The sequence below is a fragment of the Drosophila biarmipes genome, chromosome 2R (genome assembly GCF_025231255.1).
Source record: "Drosophila biarmipes strain raj3 chromosome 2R, RU_DBia_V1.1, whole genome shotgun sequence".
Lineage (NCBI taxonomy): Eukaryota > Metazoa > Arthropoda > Insecta > Diptera > Drosophilidae > Drosophila > Drosophila biarmipes.
In genome coordinates this window covers 20355333-20374999 of record NC_066615.1, presented here as the reverse complement: position 1 = coordinate 20374999, position 19667 = coordinate 20355333, and the positions used below count along the sequence as shown (strand labels likewise).

The 19667-nt window shown below is 40.5% G+C and overlaps 4 protein-coding genes across 5 annotated transcripts in view; 1 reads left to right on the top strand and 3 right to left on the bottom strand.

The window, feature by feature from the left end:
- The window catches only part of LOC108023071 (potassium voltage-gated channel subfamily H member 8), a 60468-nt gene that overhangs the window by 1509 nt on the left and 39292 nt on the right, over positions 1–19667 (top strand). The gene's annotated exons all lie outside the window — the stretch shown is intronic.
- On the bottom strand, positions 304–5134 carry LOC108022237 (uncharacterized). Its single transcript, XM_017091095.3, has 2 exons — positions 2410–5134; positions 304–1224 (listed from the first exon to the last, which is right to left on the bottom strand). Exon 1 carries the CDS (start codon positions 4923–4925, stop codon positions 2460–2462), a length of 2466 nt encoding a protein of 821 aa, XP_016946584.1. The 5' UTR covers positions 4926–5134; the 3' UTR covers positions 304–1224; positions 2410–2459.
- Positions 5305–8042, bottom strand: LOC108023131 (uncharacterized). Its single transcript, XM_017092402.3, has one exon. The coding sequence runs from the start codon at positions 8027–8029 to the stop codon at positions 5477–5479; it is 2553 nt and encodes an 850-aa protein (XP_016947891.1). The 5' UTR covers positions 8030–8042; the 3' UTR covers positions 5305–5476.
- LOC108022873 (phenoloxidase 2) lies at positions 13830–16746 on the bottom strand. The gene is made up of 6 exons (XM_017092063.3): positions 16302–16746; positions 16106–16241; positions 15531–16025; positions 14777–15398; positions 14295–14547; positions 13830–14213 (listed from the first exon to the last, which is right to left on the bottom strand). Exons 1-6 carry the CDS (start codon positions 16655–16657, stop codon positions 14015–14017), a joined length of 2061 nt encoding a protein of 686 aa, XP_016947552.1. The 5' UTR covers positions 16658–16746; the 3' UTR covers positions 13830–14014.

Here is a 19667-nt window from a genome sequence, read left to right as displayed (position 1 = left end):
CATGTTCCGGGGAAAACAAAAGCTTTGCGGTCGAGTGCTTGTGAACATGTACATGTGATGGCTTCCATTAAAAATTATGAATAAATAAAGAGCAACTCTCCATTGTTAACTAGCATAAAAGCATATTTTTTGTTAGCTTTTAATGGATTTTTACTAGCTTTGTGGGATTAAAACAATTTTAAATTTAGCCTAACTTTGAAAATAAAATAAAATTTAAAATACCTACATTTAATTAAAAATTGAATTTTAATTTCTATTACTTCAATTTAAATTTTTTAAAATATACATTTAATATTTATGAGCTTATATAGTGTAAATAAAAAATAACACTTTTAAAACTTAAACAAAATTTAAAGTTACACTTCAAAGATACATTTCAAGGAAGTCAAGGGAGTGCCTAGATGAAATTTAAATCCTTTAGAAACTGGTTACATAGACAAATTTTTGGGAGCTGTTATCCTGTCTACATAAACATAGAATCCTGTGCTATCCCTCTAGCCAACTTCAAAACTTCTCCTTTGCACTCCGCGAAGCGTGAATTACCATCCGTCTTAGGAAGATTTCGCCATAAAGTTGGAAGCGTTTTAGTCCTTGTGTAAACCTCTCAACTTTTGAACTGCCAAAGAAACTACATCGACTGGAGCTTGGCCTTTAATCTAGAAAGTTTAATTAGCTGATGGAACAGCTTGTTAACTGGCCTCGGCTGCTGAGGCAATTAGACAATTTTCCAATTATATTTGTATGCAATTTCCTTCACTTTTTTAAATCGCAATTCGGCTGCAATTAAGAGAGTTTCCTTCGGCAGGCGACTTGCTTAATTGGTTTTAATAAGTTAAGCCACTTAGAGGCAATTATGAGGCCGCCGCCGGAGCAGCAGACATAAACCATCGCACATTTTCCTTCGCCATTTCAGCATTTTTTCAATTTCCGCTGCGAGTTTTCCATTCCAGTTTCCTGCACATCCTCCGTCAGGATTGTTTGCTTCCCAGCCACGGGGCCTCAGCCGCAGCTGCTCCGACGCATTTTAGCACCTTGACACCTGTCCTCTCACCTGTGTTTGCATTCCAGCGCTGCATACTTCGCGGCGCCGGCAACTCGAGTGATTTACCACTCCCCCACTCGGGGTAATTAATGAATAAAATTATTTAAGAGGGCTGCACCGACTATTTACTCGCTTAAAGCGTTCCAGTGAAGAGATTAACTCACAGACAGGCATTTATTTAGCTAGTTAGATAGAGGAAAAGACAGGTAGATATATGATAGACATATAGATCGGTACAATAAAAGATAGATAAAATATAGATAAATAGATTTTGTATCAAAATAATACCATTTTATAATTTATCTACAGATACGAAAATATATTTAAAATAAATATTTAAACTAATTTGCGAATCAATGTTTTTATACTCTACATAGTAAAAGCTTGTATGAGTAGCACATTATAATTATATTAAAATTTGTAATGTAAATGTGAATAGTAAAACTGTGTAACTAATCTATCTAAACCTCCTAGAAAGCTGTAGGAGTAAATAAAAAATGCCACCGTGTTGAGCCTGACGCAGTAAATTAGCTTTAAAATTAATAAACCAGAAGAAAGTGCTTCAAACTGCCCGCATTGCAACCCAAAATTCCATATACAAGTTTTTTTTACTATCTAAAGCCCTCGACCGAGTTTTGTTGCTTTTCCACTTTGATTTTTCCCTAGTTTCCCTAGTTTTTCCTAGTTTTTTTTTGGTTTTTCCCCCGGTTTTTGTAGTTGCACTTGTGCTGAAGAGTTCGCGAAAAAAGGGGGAGGATGGGCCTGCGTAGGTTGCAAAATTCAACGGTCGCGGGATAGAGAAAAGATTTTAGTTGCGTTGGCATTGACATTTATGCGCAGGGATGGGAATCGGGCTTGGGTGTAAAAAACTGGAATTTTATGGCACATTATTATTTTTACTCGGCGGCTGCTCGCATTGGAATAAATTTTGCGGAAAAGGATGCATGCGAAACAGTTTTCTCTGGCAAATGTTAATTTTAATAAACTTTATGTGCCACGAGTGGAATCTTTGAGGGTCGCGTAAAAGTCAACTGAATGAACTGCCAACAAATGGCTTGACATCGGGTAATCGCACATTATTTGTCTTTTAAGTTGTGGGTTTTGATTTTTACTTGTGAGCATATGGAACAAGTTTACATAGGAAAAGATCTATGAAACCAGAAGTGGATTCAAAATTGGAAAAATAAGAAAGTGTAAAAAGAAAGACAGAGTCCCTGTTTGGGCGCCAATTTTGATGTTTCTAAACTCAACTACTTTAATGATACGGCAGATAAAACCTATTTATATACATTTTACTCCCAGAAACGAAGTTAATTACATACAACGATTTTAAAATTTTAAAACAAATAGTAAATATTTAAACATACTTGGATTCTATCTCATCACTTTCTACAATATGTATTTATATATACATTCTTCATCTCTGGTAACATCCTTCAGATTTTTGTAATATCTTTTGCTCCACGATTTGGTGGCAAAGATCCAGTGCCTTATAGCATTTAGAGAGAACCCTGCGGATATGGGCTCTCTTCTGATTTTCCAGGGCACACTGTTGTGGATCCCTTCGACACCTCGATAACTTCTGGGCATAGTAGGTCTTTTGTTCCAATCTTTCTCGTTGCTTCTGCATCCTCTGCATATAAGGTCGAAGTTCGGATTGCCTCCTCCTAACCAAGTTGCACAAGGAACAGACAAAGTGCTTCGATGGCATCTTCTTCACTTCTAGTACTTTCTTTTCCACACGTTTCTTTTTTTTCTTGGGCTTTATCTTTTCTATGACACTCATCAGTGAAATCTGTTCCAGCACATTGGACCTAAATAAATCAGGATACGATTGAATAAAACTTATTTCGGAGCCATAAGAGTCCAAAAACTGAGATATCATATCGGCAATAACTATAGGTTTCGCTTCTATATTCAAGTGTACGTCATCTTCGGAGTCATTTTTGGAACGAAAGAGACTTTCTGGTGTCTTTTTAAAGGGTAGATCAGATAGGGTTCCTCGAACACTCCGAATTTCAGTGCTATCCTCCGGTTCAATTGTATAATCTTTTTGGGCCATTTCCCGGAGTGCTTTCTTTTTTAAAATATAAGGCTTTCGATGAGCCATTGGGTTGACAGGAGGTAAACTTGGCTTTAAACTTATAGACCAACCGCCACTTGTCACGCTCTTCTCCCTTCTCTGATCTCCGCTTGTAGTATCATTGTAGGATTGTCCCTTGTAAGGTGAAAAGATTGGACTGCCATGTTTACCCTTGAAGGCCCCAAAGAGCGAGGGATCACTTTTAGTCAGACCTTTCAGGATTTCGTGAATGTACTGATGGCTAGCATAGGGAATATTGATCAAAGAGTGGGACTTTCCTTTGGAAACGAAACTCTGCCTCCGCTCTTCATAAGTTTGCTCGTCTTTTGTGATCTTTGATAATTTGAGTTCCTCTATTTGCAGTTTCCCCTCGGATTTTGACTGTTTAGCTTTTGTCATTTCCTTACTCTTCGATTTTATTTCACTTTCGTTCTGTGAAATCTGACTTAAGGGGGGTATATCTTCTGAAATTTCCTCATCTTTTGTCAATTTCTTCTCCTTTAGCTGTTGATATTTAGGAATTTTAATTTTCCTCTGTTTCGTTTTTGTAGATATTTGTGAATTTCGATCTTTTTGGAAAATTTCGCGAGTTATCAATTGGGTGTCTTTGGTGTCTAAGCGTTGGGACTCCTTTTCTTCATCAATGCCGTATATTCCATCTTCTTCTTGGCTACTTTCACTGACCCTTTCTGTAGGTTTAGGCCTTGGAAGTTTGGTATAAGTAGTACGCCTTGAGCTGGAGATACTTTCTAGACTCGGATGTTCGGCGAAAAATCTGCTCATGGTTAAATCAGCTAAGGTAGGCTTCAGTTTATCCGAGAAGTTCGCAGCCGTTTTTCTCACACTAATACTGGATTTACTTTTACTTGCCGATTGCGAAAGGCTTTTCCTTGAATGTATAATTGCTATATTCTTTGGGGTATCACTTGACATCGAAGCGGTTTTATTATTATCTTCTATTTTTGTGATACTCTTATTTTTCAAATTAGCTGACGAGGGTTTATGTCTGTCTGCCAGATGGTTTGGGATTTTACTTGAGTTTTTAGAGTATTTATTTTCTGTTGCCGACTTTAAAGGGATTTCTGATAAATGGCTTGAATTCTTGGGGGTTTTATATTTATCAGCCATTTTTGTGTTACTTTTCAGGGTCTGGTGTACCTCTGACTTTGATTTATTCCTAGACTTTGCCCTAAATTTTCTTTTCTTGGGCTGTGACTTCTTTTGTCTTTCCAGGTTTTTCTCCTGATTTGGAAGCACTACCAAAGGCCGTCGCTTGGTGAGTTTTTGTAAATGTTCCAGCTTCTTGGTCATTTCTTCTTTCAAGTACGGATCGTAGGATTTTTCTAGCAACTGATGCACTTGCTGTTCCTCCTGCTTCCAGGAAGACCATTGTTCCGGAGTGGAGAACTTGCGCATATCGAAAAACCCTTGCACTTTCGATGCTTTAATCGAGGTTTTCTTCACTGAATCAGTGCTTTCCGCATTTCGAAAACAGGACACCAATTCCTGATAGATGTGCTCATCCAAATCTACTCCTGGCGGCAACAGGCTCTCATTAAAGGGTAGCACAGAAAGGGGTCCTTTTTTGGGAGCCACTATCCTAGCGTTCTGTGCGATGCGCCTGCGAATGTTCGACAGTCGCTCCTGACAGTCGCTGGCATAGTAGCTCCAAGAGGCCCTAAAAACAGAGTCCTTGCTCGGAGGTCCAATATCCAGGGTCCGCAGAAGGGGCGAAAGGCTCTGAATCTTTTCGCGCAGACAATTTCGATTCAGCACACGGCTTCTCTTCAAAATGTTCATGGTGCAGTTAATATTCCAAACTTAAATACTTGCAATTTTTATTTGTGGTTTGGTAGGTTTCTACATAGTTTGTTCAAATAACTAATAGTAGTAACACCATTTGGCTTACTTGCTTGAACATTTTTTCCGTTTGATGAGGCGGCCATTTTAGTGAATTCCTCGGGGATGCTAGAATTTTTCCGCTGAATAAAAATAGATTTGAATTTAAATTTATTTGGAATTACATTGAAGCAAAGGTAGCTTTGACCCAGGTTCTTTAAAAGTCGGCTTAAATTTAAAAAGTTTTATTAATTATTATATATTTAACAAATTATTTTGTAAATGGTTCCTAGGCTTTAAATGGTCGTCTATTTTCCCCTCCCTTTAAAAATATAATAAGTTGACAACTCTGATACATTTATTCAGTTTCATTAGGAAAACACCTTGTCCAATGATAAAAACATATATGATCAAAAACAAATTATACATTAATATCTTTTATCCATTATGGGCCCAGGCGTCTTGAGGGCCCTGCTCTAAATCAGGACCGGAACCTAAGCAACCTTGGTAGTCTAAATATCTTTCTCCATCCTGGATAGTTGCAATCGATCTTCAATAAGGCGACCACACAGGCTCAGCATGACCAGGCATTGCTCCAATTGGTGGCGCATCTTTCCCAGATGGGACTTGGAACTACTCTTCTCTTCTGGTTTCATTACAGAACTCATAGTGACTGAAGGTTTCATACCCAGTTCCTCACCAGAAACCCTTTCTGCACAGAACTCCTTGTTTCCTTTGATCATCTTCAGATAGTACTGCTTCAACACCTCGCGATCCTGCCTCCTTTTCATCTCTATCATAAAGGGCTCATCGGGCTGGCTGCTCGGTCTACAGAAGTCACATAGTTCACATCTGTTCCGGTTGACTTCCGTTTGACAGGACACAGCTTTTCGCGGCCTTCTGCGTTTAATCCGACAGACTTCAAAACGAAAGCAATGGAATTTAGAGAAATTCCGAAAAACCACTTTCTTTTTGCAAGCGGCAGCTGCTGTCCCCAACTGCTTCTTGGTGAAAGGGGTTTCCTTCTTTAAAGCACTTTGCACATCATCAGCCTGTGCATTTGCTCTCCTGGGCTCAAAGGATTTGGGCCAAGGAATTCGGGACCAGCCCCTTTTGACATCCGGTTTGATGTTATAGAAGCTAAAGAAATCTTTCTTGTGCGCCTCTATGTCGATGGGACCGAAGTGGATGTGGTCGATGGGCCCAGGATTGGCATTGATTATGTCCGTCTTGGGCAGCCAGGATAAGGAGGACAGGTTGTCCGCCTGTGAGACGTCTCTGAACTGACTGCTGTCGCGCCTAAAACTCACTCCCCGCTCTGAGTTATCATCTGGGTACTTAATGGAGTTGTCATCCTCTTCATCGTCCGAGGCAGATTTGAATCGGAAGTGTTTCAGAAACCGTGAGCTGGCATTCATGTTCTTCTCGCCCACCTTAAAAGGGTTGTTCCGGGAGCTCTTAAGATGGCGTGCTCCTATTTTAAAGGGCTTTAATCCATATCTCTTCGGGATTAATTTCGATTTCTTTTCACGCATATTAAAGGGACTCCATCGGTATTTCCTGATAAAATCTGTGCTGGACAATATGTTGTCTACACCTTTTCTGGAAAGAGTCGATCGAGCGCTCTTGAGAACAGAGCTTGATCTCACACTTTTAGCATCTATTTTATAACGATTCAATAGAGAGTTCTTGAAAAAAAGTGAGCTAGATTTCGTGCTCTTGGAGTCTATTTTATATGGATTCACCAGATAGTTCCTGAGGAGATGTAAGCTAGAACTTATACTCCTCGCATCTGGGTTAGAAGTATTAGGCGGTTCATCTATTTTAGAAGGTTCCGACAGAGATTTTCTGAGTAGATCCATTTTCAAAGAGTTTCTCATTCTACTAGCCTTAAAATTTTCCAAGAAGGCCTCTACAGAATCTAGGGACTTTGCTTCGTTGAGTGGTACCATCGGCATTTGGGAATGCCTTAAAGTACTCCGTCTTTTACTGGTCTGGCTTACTAGAGATGGTCTTGGGATCTTAGGTGTTTTATTATATTTCTTTTTTCTCTTTGTTCGGCTTGTAGATTCGGTTTGGTCGTTTGCAGATGCTTTTGTATTTAGGAACTTTTCTAAGTTACTCTTTTTGCTTTTCCCCTGAGATTTTGAGTTGGGTTTCTTGTAAAGAGATGCATTTGACAGATGCGTGCCTTCCAAGGAATTTTTATTCCATTTTATCGGAGTTCTTGATTTGACTGAAGAACCATTTTTTCTATTACTAGTAGACTTATGAGAAGTACTTTTTTTATCAGATTTATTTGGAGGACTATCCACTTCGAGGGTTATAGACTCTTTGGAATTAACATGACTACGTTCCGACTTTAATGTAATCGTTGACCTCTTCGTGCTAGGAGAACCACCAATATCTATGGGATACTTGGGAGAATCGGCTTCGTTTCCGGATTTCCTAGTCGGCTCATCTAACTCAGACTTTTTAAGCTTTATAGAACCAACAGGCAAGTTCCCTAAATATTTGGTATATTTGGAATAACCGGTTTCGTTCCACGATTTCCTTGGCGAATCATCCAACTCAGTCCTTTTTAGCTTAAAAGAACCAACGGGCAAGTTCCCTAAATATTTGGTATATTTGGGAGGTTCGCCTTTATTCCTATATCTCCTCGGCGGACCATCTAGCTCAGACCCTTTGGAACCTACTGAATCATTGGATATTTTCCCACTATCTATGGTGTATTTGGGAAAATATCTTTTGTTCCAATGTTTCCTTGGCGGATCATCTAGCTCAGACCGTTTAAGCTTGGTTGAACCGACGGGTATTCCATGACAGTCACGGCACACTCGTTTGTAGAGACTTATCAACTTGGGCAGTTCGGGATCCTCGATTAGTTTTAAATAGTTCCTACACTTGGGACTTGCTCCCAGATTCCTCACAAAGTTCGTTGAAGTCGGTTGAAGCGATGGACACCATGAAGCAAGAGGGTTGGAGTGCTGACCCAGAAGATTGCGGGGAATCTTTCGGAGATCCCCAGCGGTTGCTGAGGTGATGCCACGCCTGAGACTCCTCATAATAGCAGGACAACACTGAATATCCACAGATAACAAATGTTTAAATACGCTTGGAATTTTTCTAGGACTCTAAATTTAGTTCACTTTTGACTAGAGACTCAAAGCATTAGTTTTTTAGCTATCCTTGTAGGGATTACGACCTAAGTAGATGATTTGAGCACTTGGTTGTTCTGATTTAAAGTCCCGACGAATGGGCTCAAAGCACTGGCACTTGGGAAAGTGTTGATCCCTCTGGGGCTGTAGCATCAAGGGCCCCATTTGCTGTTTTGAAATCGCTTGGGGCAACATTGGCGCCCCTGGCATTATCCTGCGCATCTGGTGACTCAAACTGGTGGCCATGACTATGGCCCAATGCAGCCAGCAACGTTTTCAAGGAACCGAATTTTGGATTAAAAATATTACTAATACAATTTAATAGCCAAAGAGCACGAAATGGTAAAAACATTACTGATTTTTTCGGCATCTGGACTTTTAAAAAAGAGTTAACTGGGCTTGGCATGTATACAAAACAAAAAATATGATAGATTCTTTTTCTTCATTACTTATGAAAGCTTCTTTGGGTCATCCAATTTGATTACTCTTAAGGATAAGTTGATTTCTTCTTCACATTTTAAATTCCCCAAAAAACCTGTGTCTTTAAAACTGGTTAATTTCATTGGGGAAACAATGTGGAGCTTATATTTTCATTTTTCGTCCCCCTATAAAATACGAGCTGCACTCTGGCAAAATTAAAATATTCACTTTCCTCGCTTTTGTTCCGTTTTAACTTTATAATGCAGGCAGATGCTGGCGCGGCAGCCTTCCGTTTTGTTTTCCCATTTCCCAAGAGCGTTTCCCATGTGCACCGCCCACGCTCGCAATGAATAAGAATAATTGTTGTCTGTCCCTGCCTTGAATCGCATTTCTATGCACATTGTGACCGCGACAAAGCCTCAAAATGCCTCAGGGAAGCCGCATTCTAGCCGCGTTCCTTTGGCCAACTGGGTAAGATATCAAGGTGCGAGGAAATGCATATTTTCATACTCACCAAATTGCAGGGGACGAACTTTATTTGCTGGGGTGCCAGGACTGATGCTCTGGAAATTCTTGGCGGGCTAAGAAATATTCATAGTTTTAGTTTAAATAAGTTCCTTAAATTGGTTAGTTTAGGAATCGCATAAATACCTGGGGTTATTGCCCCACTCACTTTATATAGCTGCACACATTTTGTAATTACCCCATTGTTCGAAGAAGAATGGCCATAAACTTACAGAGATACACGTGTGGAAAATATTTTATGATTGAGTACAACAGAACCAAGCACCCTTGCCAAGTTCAAGTTCCGACACAGTTATGGCTGCGATCACATGGGATGTAAGGAGAAAATTCTCCTAGCAACCAGACACTGAAAGAAAGAAGGTTCTTAAAACTGCATTTAAAATTTGATTTAAACAATCTTTAAATATATATATTTTAATAAGGAATGGTTATTTCTTGAAGACATTTACATATATAAGATCAAAAAAGGTATAAAAGTAATCAAACTAGTAGAGTGCCCAGAAGAAGGTGCCAACTTAAATAAAATTTTAATTAGGGAATCTTTATTTATTAATTTTTTTTGGATAAAATCAGTCATGCGAAAGGTTTGCTTCGTTTTTCTTCGAGTGCCTGGCAGATGAGATCGGCAGTGCATATGGCTCTCTGACATCATAGTTAATAGCTTTTAGAAGCACTTTATCGCTAAGTTGTTATTTGCGTGTAATCTTTTTTGGCAAAACAAACTCAGCCTGTTTATTTACTGCCCGGGTTCGGTGTGTGTGTTTGGGCATAAAGCATAAATTCCCATCGTATCGCATTGGACGCTAAAATAACACAGCTGTCGCTTGTTGTACTATGCACCACCTGAATTTGAATTTGGGCCAAAAAATGGCCAGATAAAGGTGATTTGTTTAAGTCAATTCCAATGGGGCCATAAACAACGCTGCAGAAATTATAAAATTAACACAGTTTCTGCCCTGATGGACTGTCGGAGTCTCCCAGCAAAAGTGTAAACATTCGGCGATGCTTTTTAGGCAATTATTCTAAATATTGCCTTTGCAGGGCGAAAGGTAAATGTCCGAGTGCCAGCGCGTGCCCCATGAACAAGCTAAAAAAATAAATAGCAAAATTAACCCGGAGACTCACCATAATCATTTCAAAGACTTCAAGTAATAATAAAAGGGCGTGCCAAAGTGAATTTAATCGTTATTATAAGAGAAAAGGCAGCAGAATTCAACGATTAAGTGTCAAAAGTGGGTGTCAAATTTAATTTAATTGTTAATTAGCTCCGAAAGGAGGTAATAAACCTTTATTTTGATTTGTACAAATTAAATGGCGGTGTTAGAATACAAATAGATTTCGGAATAAATGTGTAGAAAATATCTTCAACATTTTGATTGCACTTTAAGCAAGCTCAAATTGATAACAATTAATTATGGTTCGCCTGCTGCGGTTTTCCAATTATCTAAAAATGACGGCCAGCCCTATGGCATATCAATTAAATATGAATTTCCTGCGGTTAACCTGATTCCCCTTGAAAAGTGCCCGCGTTTCAGCATTTTAATGCATTCAAGTGGTGCCGCTCCTGATTTCCCGCTGCCAATACCAATTCCATTCCCTGTACAAAGTGAAGCCGACTCAAAGCATAATTGCAAACAATTAGCATGCTCCGGGACTCAGAAGGCTCGGCATCGGCACTGGAATCGATGGAGAATATGCTAATAATGATGAGGTTCCATTATATTATAAGTACTCAGTTGTCAGCGCTCTGTCAGTCGCATTGTGCTGGGGCTGAGCTATTCGCGGAAAGGAACCCCAGGTCTAAATCAATATCAGAATCAGATTTCATGCATGTCAGCCAGGGCAAACATATCCATATGTTTGTCTTACACACAGCCAGGTCCGCAATATTAGGTTGCAATTAGCATTGGATTTTTGTTTTCATGAATTTAATTGGGAAAGTAATTATAATCATTGTGTGAATATTTAAAAGTAATTCTATAAATAAAATATAATTACCTATACATATCTCAATATGCTGACCTCAGTTGTAAGTACTAGCTTAGGCACATTCTGTGTGTAATCTCTTGTTTTTGTCCAGACCAGCTGGATTATTTCATTTATTATATCATTGGCATAAGGCGGGCACTATTAGGCTCGGTCCCCTCGCCAATGTTTATGTGTACAGGCGACAAAAATAGCACTGAACAACAACCTAACATGTGCTTGGGGGTAAAATTAGGGCGCTGTGGGGGATAATATAAATATTAGAATTTCATATGCCCTTTTAATGACTATAAAATATTGATATGAAATACATTTAAAGATAATGAAGAAGTACGTTTATTTAATATATTTATTGAATCATAAATCTTTAATTTTTTAGTTCAGTATTTCCCTTCTATCTACTTAGATATCTATATTGACCATTTCCTTCTCTTCCAATTACCCATCAATTAACATAAAAGACGTGCCAGAATGCGTCCAAGAGGATCTACTCTTAGCCTGTCCAAATGAAGTTTATGTATTGCTGATTTTTCTTTCCAGAGATGAGGCACGTGCATGTATCTATATATATACTGTACAGTCGCAGTAGAAAGTGCATTGGGGCAAGGTCGGTTCGCACAATAGCCCCTACCGTATGCGTGAATTTGACTGGCTGCTTTGCATTTACGTCTGATTGACTTTTTAATGGGCTTCACATTTGATTGAATGGAAATTTCACAGAAATTAAGCAATCAATTGCGCAGATCGACTGCAGTAAACAAATATTGTTGACCGGGGAGCAAATGCATTAGCGCGTTGATAAATTTCCCCGGCTTGTTCGCAAGATTTGCTGCCCTAATCAGCGGGAAACTTTCTCGCCAACCCCATTATTTACAATTATTACCTACGTGCTGGGTGGGCAAAAGTATGCTAATATGCCAAGTACCCAAGCAAATATTTTTACAAACCCTTAAACCAGAAACGGGGCCCAAGTAAGCAGCATTAATGGCAACAATAACAGCAAACAGCCGGAGCTTCCACAAACAGCATATGGGAAAAACGACCTAGAGCTAGAGCCAAAGTTATGCCTAAGTGGCGGCTTTTCCCAGTCTCGCCCCGAAAAGGAAAAACCACACAATTTCCTGCCCTGCAGCTACCAAAATAAATTAAGGCGGACTTGGCAACTTTCTGCCTTGCTCCGTATTTCTGTCTATTTTTTAATTTTCTACAATTTGCCCACATAAATAAGTGCTAGGAGAGTGAGTGGGAATGTCCTGTGGCCAGGACTAATGATTGAAAAAAAGGAGGAAGTGATGAAAAAAGCGCCTGTGGGGCAGGGCAGCCAAGAAATACTCTCTCTTCCATTTTCCCTCGCCTTTCCTTTCAACTATTATTACCTTTTGTGGCGTTTGAGTCGTGTATTTACAATCCTCGGGGATGTTTACTTAAATCCTCTCAAAGCCAAAACGCCTTCACTTTTCGTTAAGGGTATCCACAAATTGACCGTTCCGCTGTAATTTAATTTGAATTCCGGCGAAAGTTTACACCAGTTGCAGGCGGTATACAGAAAGAATACGGTCATAAAATATGCAACTTTGAAAAGAAATAAAAAAGCCCACTGCGAGGCAACAAAAGAGATTAAATTGGCCCAAACTTTTTTGTTTGCGAGCATTGAACTCGTTTTAAAGCGCCGGATAATATAAAATGTTGCCGTTTTATTTATCTTCGTCAAGGCAAAAGTTTTCCCTTTAAGCTGGCTCACACTTAAGTTATGATCCTAGCCAGTGGGGGACTTAAATGTCTGCCGCACATGTTTTTTAGCTTTCTTTTCAATGACTCATATGTAGAGTGACTTGAGCACTTTTCCTTCCTTCTTTCCGCAAATCAACCCAATTAGCGCCTGCAGTGGGAAACTCAATTTCGTCACGTATAGGACATGTGGCGCGAACCGATGCCATCATTAAGCTGGCTTTGGCCTTCGATGGCAGTCATAAAAATCTATTAAAAACCAATTTCTTATCGCCAGCTGTTCGTTGTCTTTCCCTAATTCGAGTCTAGAACTTTATCCGCATCTAGTGGTTGTCTAATTAAAGTCCTCGTCCCGGTAAACGGCGAAAATTAATAAGCGCAACACGTGCAGCGCTTTTACTTCTCTCCTGCCCAGATGTTTTCCCATTTTTACTCAATACTTGGGTGGTGCTGGGTGGGTGGGTGTCGGCTGAGTCAAGGCCTCCAGGACATGGCCAATCGGAAAGTTGGTCGGGAAAAGCGCTTTGAAGTCTAATAGGATTAGTTCGCCCCCTTGTGGGCGTGTCTGTCTATGACAAATAAACGCCCTTCTGCGGCTGTGTATCTGTATTTCTTCGGCATAAATAATATTCAATAATCCAAGGCAAATATTTGGCAGGCCAATATACCTAGGCGAGGATTTCTTATATGAGTAAATATTTATCATATCCTTGGCTGCTGGTCGGAGCTGATGAAAATAAATATTCTACTAGCACAAGCGAGTAATGTGCTTTCTGCCTTGAAAAAGTAATAAATAAAAATCAGCTAAAGCTGTCAGGGAATATTTTCTAGGAAATTCAATTTCAAGAAATTAAAATATATGATATTTGACGTATTTTCTTATTCTTTATCTATTGCTTGTAAATTTGTAAACTCTCTTTTCGGTCAGTTTTTAATGTAATGAGCTTTTTTTTAAGGTAAAAAACGTTTTTTTCTTTACCATCATTTTTATTTTATATTCCGATTAAAACCTTTTTTCTTAGTTGATAAAATATAAACCTCAACGGTATGTTGTTGCAAATAATATATATTTAATTGTATAAAATGTACCCCAAAACGTTGAAAACCAAAGATGCACTAGTTTATGTAGATGTAAGTATAACTATATACATTATATAGTTAAAGAGTTCCAAGTTCCAAGAGTTATTCCTTAAGAGGTCCTTTTCGTTTGATCCTTAAATGACATTATCCAACCTAAGCCTTATCAACCACGCGATCGTTGAAGACAATTCTCAAATCAGTCTTGGCCATGTTGCCGAAGGCGCCGACCAGCTCCGTGAGGTTGGCATTGGGCAGTCGCCTGTCGAAGGGGTAGCCCATGGTGCGTCTGTCGGGATACAGCTTGTCCTTCAGACCACAGAACGAGTAGGCCGTGCTGCAGGCATCGTTGGCTCTAATGGGCGACACGGAGGAGGAGATATGGAGGTCAGTGGATGATGGGAAATTGGGCTTATGCCATCCCAAAACCACTCACGTGTTGGGCTGCTGTACGGCGTCCTGCGAGTAGTCGGAAATCATGACGAACAGGTCGAAGAGCATTCCCTGGGCGCTGCCCTTGGGCAGCAGGAGGTGCTGTGGCCACCCACAGCCGCAGAACCGGAACCGGGCCAGCTCATCGGCGGCCTTGGGCTGATAGTCGGCCCCGATTGGCCGGAACGAGCGCTCGAAGGGAATGGCCACCGAGGACTCCGTCGACTGGCGGCGGATGGTGTTCACGCCGGGCACCACTGGGGATTAATTAAGTAATGTTAATAAGTCATCAGAGGAAGACTTAAGTGGAAATCAGAGATTATTGGTTTACATATTCATTTTCAGGCCTTTAAAGGGAAATTTTAAATCATCAGCTTAAAGAGTTCTTAACTCATTTTTAATTTAAATAATTTATGAAAGGGAACTAAAATACAACGTCCCATTATAAGGAAATGGAATTATATCCCTAATTTCATAAATACTCACAATCCACCGTGAACTTGTCCATTTCAATGGCCATCAGTCGCTGCTCCTCCAGTCGCAGGGGCACATTGCGCTCATCCACCTTGGGGCAGATGAAGATGCGGCAGGTTCCCGTCCGCTTGGCTCCATTATTGGTCACGTTGAAGGTGTAGGTGAAGGGGGCGTTCTGCAGATGCGTGAACGAGGCGAAGATGTTGCCATCGGCCGAGGGGCCAAAGTCCAGACCAGCTGCCAAGTCGGCACTCGACTTCTGCCAGTAGGTCAACAGGGTGTTGGGCTTGGCGGAGCCCACGCCAATCTTGGCCTCGATATAATCGATGGAAACCCCATCGAAGTTCAGCTCCGCAGCGTTGTAGGGGTCCAGGCGGGTCTTGAACTTGTTGAACACCGAGTCGATGAATCCGTGCCACCTGTAGAAAATGGGGTCCCTCATCGCGGTGGTCACATCGCCCATCACGCCGAAGGACTCCAAGTGTCGCTGGTCGGGATCGTGGGCATAGGAGATGATGTTGTGTCCCTCGTTGTGCAGATTGCCATAGAAATTGTAGTTGACGGAGAGGACTGGAGTAGCTTCAATCATGTTGCCCAGGATATCGATGTTCAGTGGAGTGCGATTGCCAGAGGGCTAGGGATAATAATAGAAATATTATACAAAATGTTTACTATTGAAAAGGGTTTTCAGTAGACTTTTTTCTGAGTGTAAAACGTATAACAAACAAATTAAATTCTGAAATTGCTATGAGCATCCCCAACTCACATCCTCGACATATCCCTGATCAATGGCAGCCAGCACGCGGTCCCGCCACCTCTCCACATCGGAGATCTCGATGTTCGCATCGTCGCGGTTCACATCGGCCAGCAGTTGGTTGGTCACTCGGGCGGGATAGGTGCGGTTGTTCAGGCTGGACAAAATCTTGGGGAAGTAGCCCTCGGGGATCTCGGTGCGCATGTTGTTCAGCGGCTGCACCCTCTTCAGGTTGTTGCAGAAGCGCTCCACGTTGTAGCGGGCCAGGATCTGGTGGTGCATGTAGTAGAAGAGCTCGCCACGACGGTCCTTGTTGACCACCTCCCGGGGGCCGGTGGTGGGGTAGACCAAGTGCCAGTGCCAGTGGTGGCTGTTCACTCCAATGTCCTCCCGGAAGTAAGCCAGACGCTGCTCATCCTCGCGATCCGAGGCCGTGTAGTTGCGCGGAATGTCGATATGGACTCGTCCGCCGCTCTCTCCAATCACCGAGGCCTCCTGACGGGCATCCTGCAATCATAATGTACATTTTAATTAAAAATTGTACAAAAAATTCAAGCTTTTTTAAACATTTGCCAACGGAAACTTACCCGGAAGGCAGAGGGCTCTACAAAGTTGCTGGGAAAGACCTGGGAGATGTTCGTGATGGGCACTTCACGGGTATCCGGGCGATGGGCAATGGCCACAGCATAGGCGTACTGGAAAAGCACCGGATTTACGCGATCCCTAGAGGAACAAAGTACTCAAAATAGGTCTCAAAATTTTAAAATATTATTTAAAACTTACTTGGTGTAGACAGAGAGGGACACGAATTGCCTGAGGTTGGGGGCAGCCATAAAAATGGTGATCAGCTCGCTGGCGATGTCCCGATGGCGATTGTTGAACAGGGAGAACTGATCCTTCAGTCCAACCTTCTTGGTAAAGTCAAGGTTGGGCACGGTGCTCAGCTCCTGGATGGGGATTTTCAGGTCCACGTCCTTCGAGAACCGGTTGCCCACCTCCTCGGTGTCATTGCGATAGCGATCCGTGTAGAAGCTATCGGGCAGTTCCAGAACAGTTTTACCCGAGTCTCGGGTGGTGAAAGCCGGTTCCAGAGGTCGCTGGAACAGAAGCTCAAGGGCTTTCAGATCCGTGTTGGTCATGGCTAGGCTTTCTCTTTGTTTATTTAGTTAAATTCAATTAAAATGATTATAAATTCACTTTTAGCTACACTCCACAAAGCCTGAAGGAACACTGCGATTTTGCCTAGGGAACGGAGGCCTTTTATAGGCAACTGGTAGTATGAGAAACACGTATTTGATAGCATTTTAACCACAAACTGCAACGGACGAGCCCTTCTCTCACAGAAGCATATAAAGTGGTTCTGCTGATAAGGCTGAAAAAAGCAAAAAGTGCAGCCGCAAGAGTTATTTAGCCGGAAAATGATAAGGAAACCACAAATTCACAAAATGTATGAACAGATTGTTGTGTATGTATTTTTTGTAAATTCTTCTTTTTAAGCTTTAAAATAAAACAATATTTTTGCTGTTTCTCTATTGACAACATTTAACAACGTTAAAACACCTTTTATGTGTACATTTTTTACAGTATTTAAAAAAGTATGAATATTACCTTGTTTAAATTTAGTACATGCTCCCTTTAACATTTTCATATAACCATAACCAATCAATAATTTTCAAGTTTCGGCAGAACTTATTAGTTCCGGAAAGGGTGCTTAAATTGAGTTTCTAAGTCCCTGCCGAAAAGTACCAGGGAAACCTTTTTGCGACCACGCGAAATACAACTCCTGAAAGTAAACAGCCCGAAGGTCGCCGGAAAAGCTTCTTATTCGCATAGAAATAACACCGAAAACTTACTCAACAGGCTGCCACGCCCCCATTCACCACCCACCACCCCAAACGCCCAAATTCAAGCCATAAATTTTGTTTTTGGAGCAGACTCTGTTCTGCCTTCGACGTGGCCCATAAATTAGATTTTCGGGGGTGAATACCATAGCATGTAACTAAGAACTTGCAGCGAAGAGCCTTGATGATTAAAATATCTATACTGTAAATCAATTTTTGTCGCTTGGCCGTCTGGTCAGAAGAAGGATGTTGGCCAGAAAGCAAAGCGAATGGCAGAACTTTCGGCCATTGTCAATAATAAATGTTGCTGCCGACTTTGGCGTTGAAATGTGTGCGCATTAATCTGTGAAATTGACAGCAACAAAAACGAGAGTTTGCATAAAGCTGCGGGCAGGGGAAATTGAAAAGATGAATTTTCACAATTTCTGCACTTTGGCCATAACAACATGAAAATGACTTTTTATGCCCGACTTTGTTTGCCCAAGTCGTCGTACTAGCAAAATACCCTCGTTTTATGCGAGGGATGTTGCACAATCTTACATTTATTTATTTTTTATGGGCTGTGAGGAGGAGAAGCGTTTTGTGAGTGTTTTATACCGATCGAACGGAAAATTCAAGAAACAGAATATATATTTTTATTTTACTTTTTCGCTTTTACTTTCATACATTTCAAAATAAATTTTTATAAAAATTACTATACTTGTTATAAAAGTAACTAAAAGTATGCAGTCTTCGTTTATAAAAAAGAATCTTTCAGGTTTTCGGGCTCAAAATATTTTATTGCACACTTTTAGGCTCATTTATAAATGTGTTTAAAAACCCAAACTAATTTACTGCTGCACATCTTTTAATCTGTTAAATTTATAAGAAATAGTAAGAAATAAACAAATATTGATAGATTACAAAACTCATAAAACTAGTTATTAAGTTCAACATTGACCTTAACTCTACTTTGACAAATGCTAAACCGCAGTATAGAGAAAACTTGAGTCGAGTTTTCTCGGAAAACACTTGAGTTCTGGGCTTGCTCCACGCAAATATTTATTCCAGCAATGTCATTTTTCATTGAATATTCAACGACAGCCATGGCAAATGTGCTCCAGATTCCTGGCTAAAAGACAAACTTGCTTTAATTAATTATAAAGTGTGGGCGTGTGTGTGTGCAAAGTGTTTGGAGGGCTTCAAGATTTAATTTGTTGAACTTGGCAGTGCGAATCGAATTAGTAAGAAGAAAGGCAGAGCAAAAGCTTTTCGCTGGGACACGTGAAAAGTTCTTACTTACCGGCAAAAAAATACCCAAAACTTTGGCCAACAAGTCTTAAAAACCACGCAACTTTGTAAAAGGCGCAAAGCACTCTTCCTGTATGGCTTTATGGCCGAAAGTCTGGCCCGTAAAAAGGATTGTGGGATGCGTTAATTACCCGCTGGCTAAAATTTTGGATTTCAGCTTAAGCACTCTGCAGCGAGTTTGAAACACACACAACCCCCAATGAACCCTGAAAACAGCCTAAACTATTCATTAGTTGTGGGCCAACCACAGGAATTTGCGGCACGGTCTTATCAAAATTTCGAGGTGGCTTCGCTTTCAAGTGTTTGCCCACTTGGGCATGAAACTGATTAAAATTTCATGGCTCTAATCTGTTTGCAACTTATCAGCTCGCTTAATGTGGGAGGGCTTTTACGAAGGGTGAAAAGGGTTGAAAAGGGTGTGGACATAAGTCTGGGTTATCAGTTTTGTTGGAAAATAATTAAATAAGTAATTTATATTATATATAATGTATCACTTCCATTTGAACTCGGTTTGTTTTTAAAATTGTGAACTATATTTTATAAAAAGCGAGCAATGTTGCTAAAAATTTTCTTCTATTTTCATTTCACTGTTATCCATTAGCTTATAAAGTTTGTTTTTCCCTCCCTGCTTGATTTATTAAATTTATAATTGAACCAACTGCATCTACTTATGTTTATATACTTGTCTTGATTTCACATAAGGTTATGCTTTAATATTTGTTTAATATTTTTCGGATAGTATCTAACAAAGTAGCAACCCCATTAGTGATGCTACTGTTTCAAAATTGAACTAGGGGATGAAAACGTCAGCTCTGCCAATTAACAGTTGACTTAATTAGTTTGCGACCGCATCAGGGAAGGGTTCTTAGCCAGAACCAATGTTGGCAGTGGCTTTCCATGGCCATCAAAGCAAGTGACAGGCGACTTTACTAAACTCCAGTGTAATGAGCAACACATGCATGCAAATCCCTGACATCTAATTAAAATTCATTTCTGAAAGGCCGTCCAGCTGATCCAG

What these genes read in the sequence shown, in the direction of transcription:
- LOC108022237 (XM_017091095.3), bottom strand. Translation starts at nt 4,925, where the DNA reads ATGAACATTTTGAAGAGAAGCCGTGTGCTGAATCGAAATTGTCTGCGC.
- LOC108023131 (XM_017092402.3), bottom strand. Translation starts at nt 8,029, where the DNA reads ATGAGGAGTCTCAGGCGTGGCATCACCTCAGCAACCGCTGGGGATCTC.
- LOC108022873 (XM_017092063.3), bottom strand. Translation starts at nt 16,657, where the DNA reads ATGACCAACACGGATCTGAAAGCCCTTGAGCTTCTGTTCCAGCGACCT. An exon ending in TAGAGCCCTCTGCCTTCCGG is followed by an intron (nt 16,026 to 16,105) that starts GTAAGTTTCCGT and finishes TTATGATTGCAG; the next exon opens with GATGCCCGTCAGGAGGCCTC. An exon ending in GGACAAGTTCACGGTGGATT is followed by an intron (nt 14,548 to 14,776) that starts GTGAGTATTTAT and finishes ATTAATCCCCAG; the next exon opens with TGGTGCCCGGCGTGAACACC.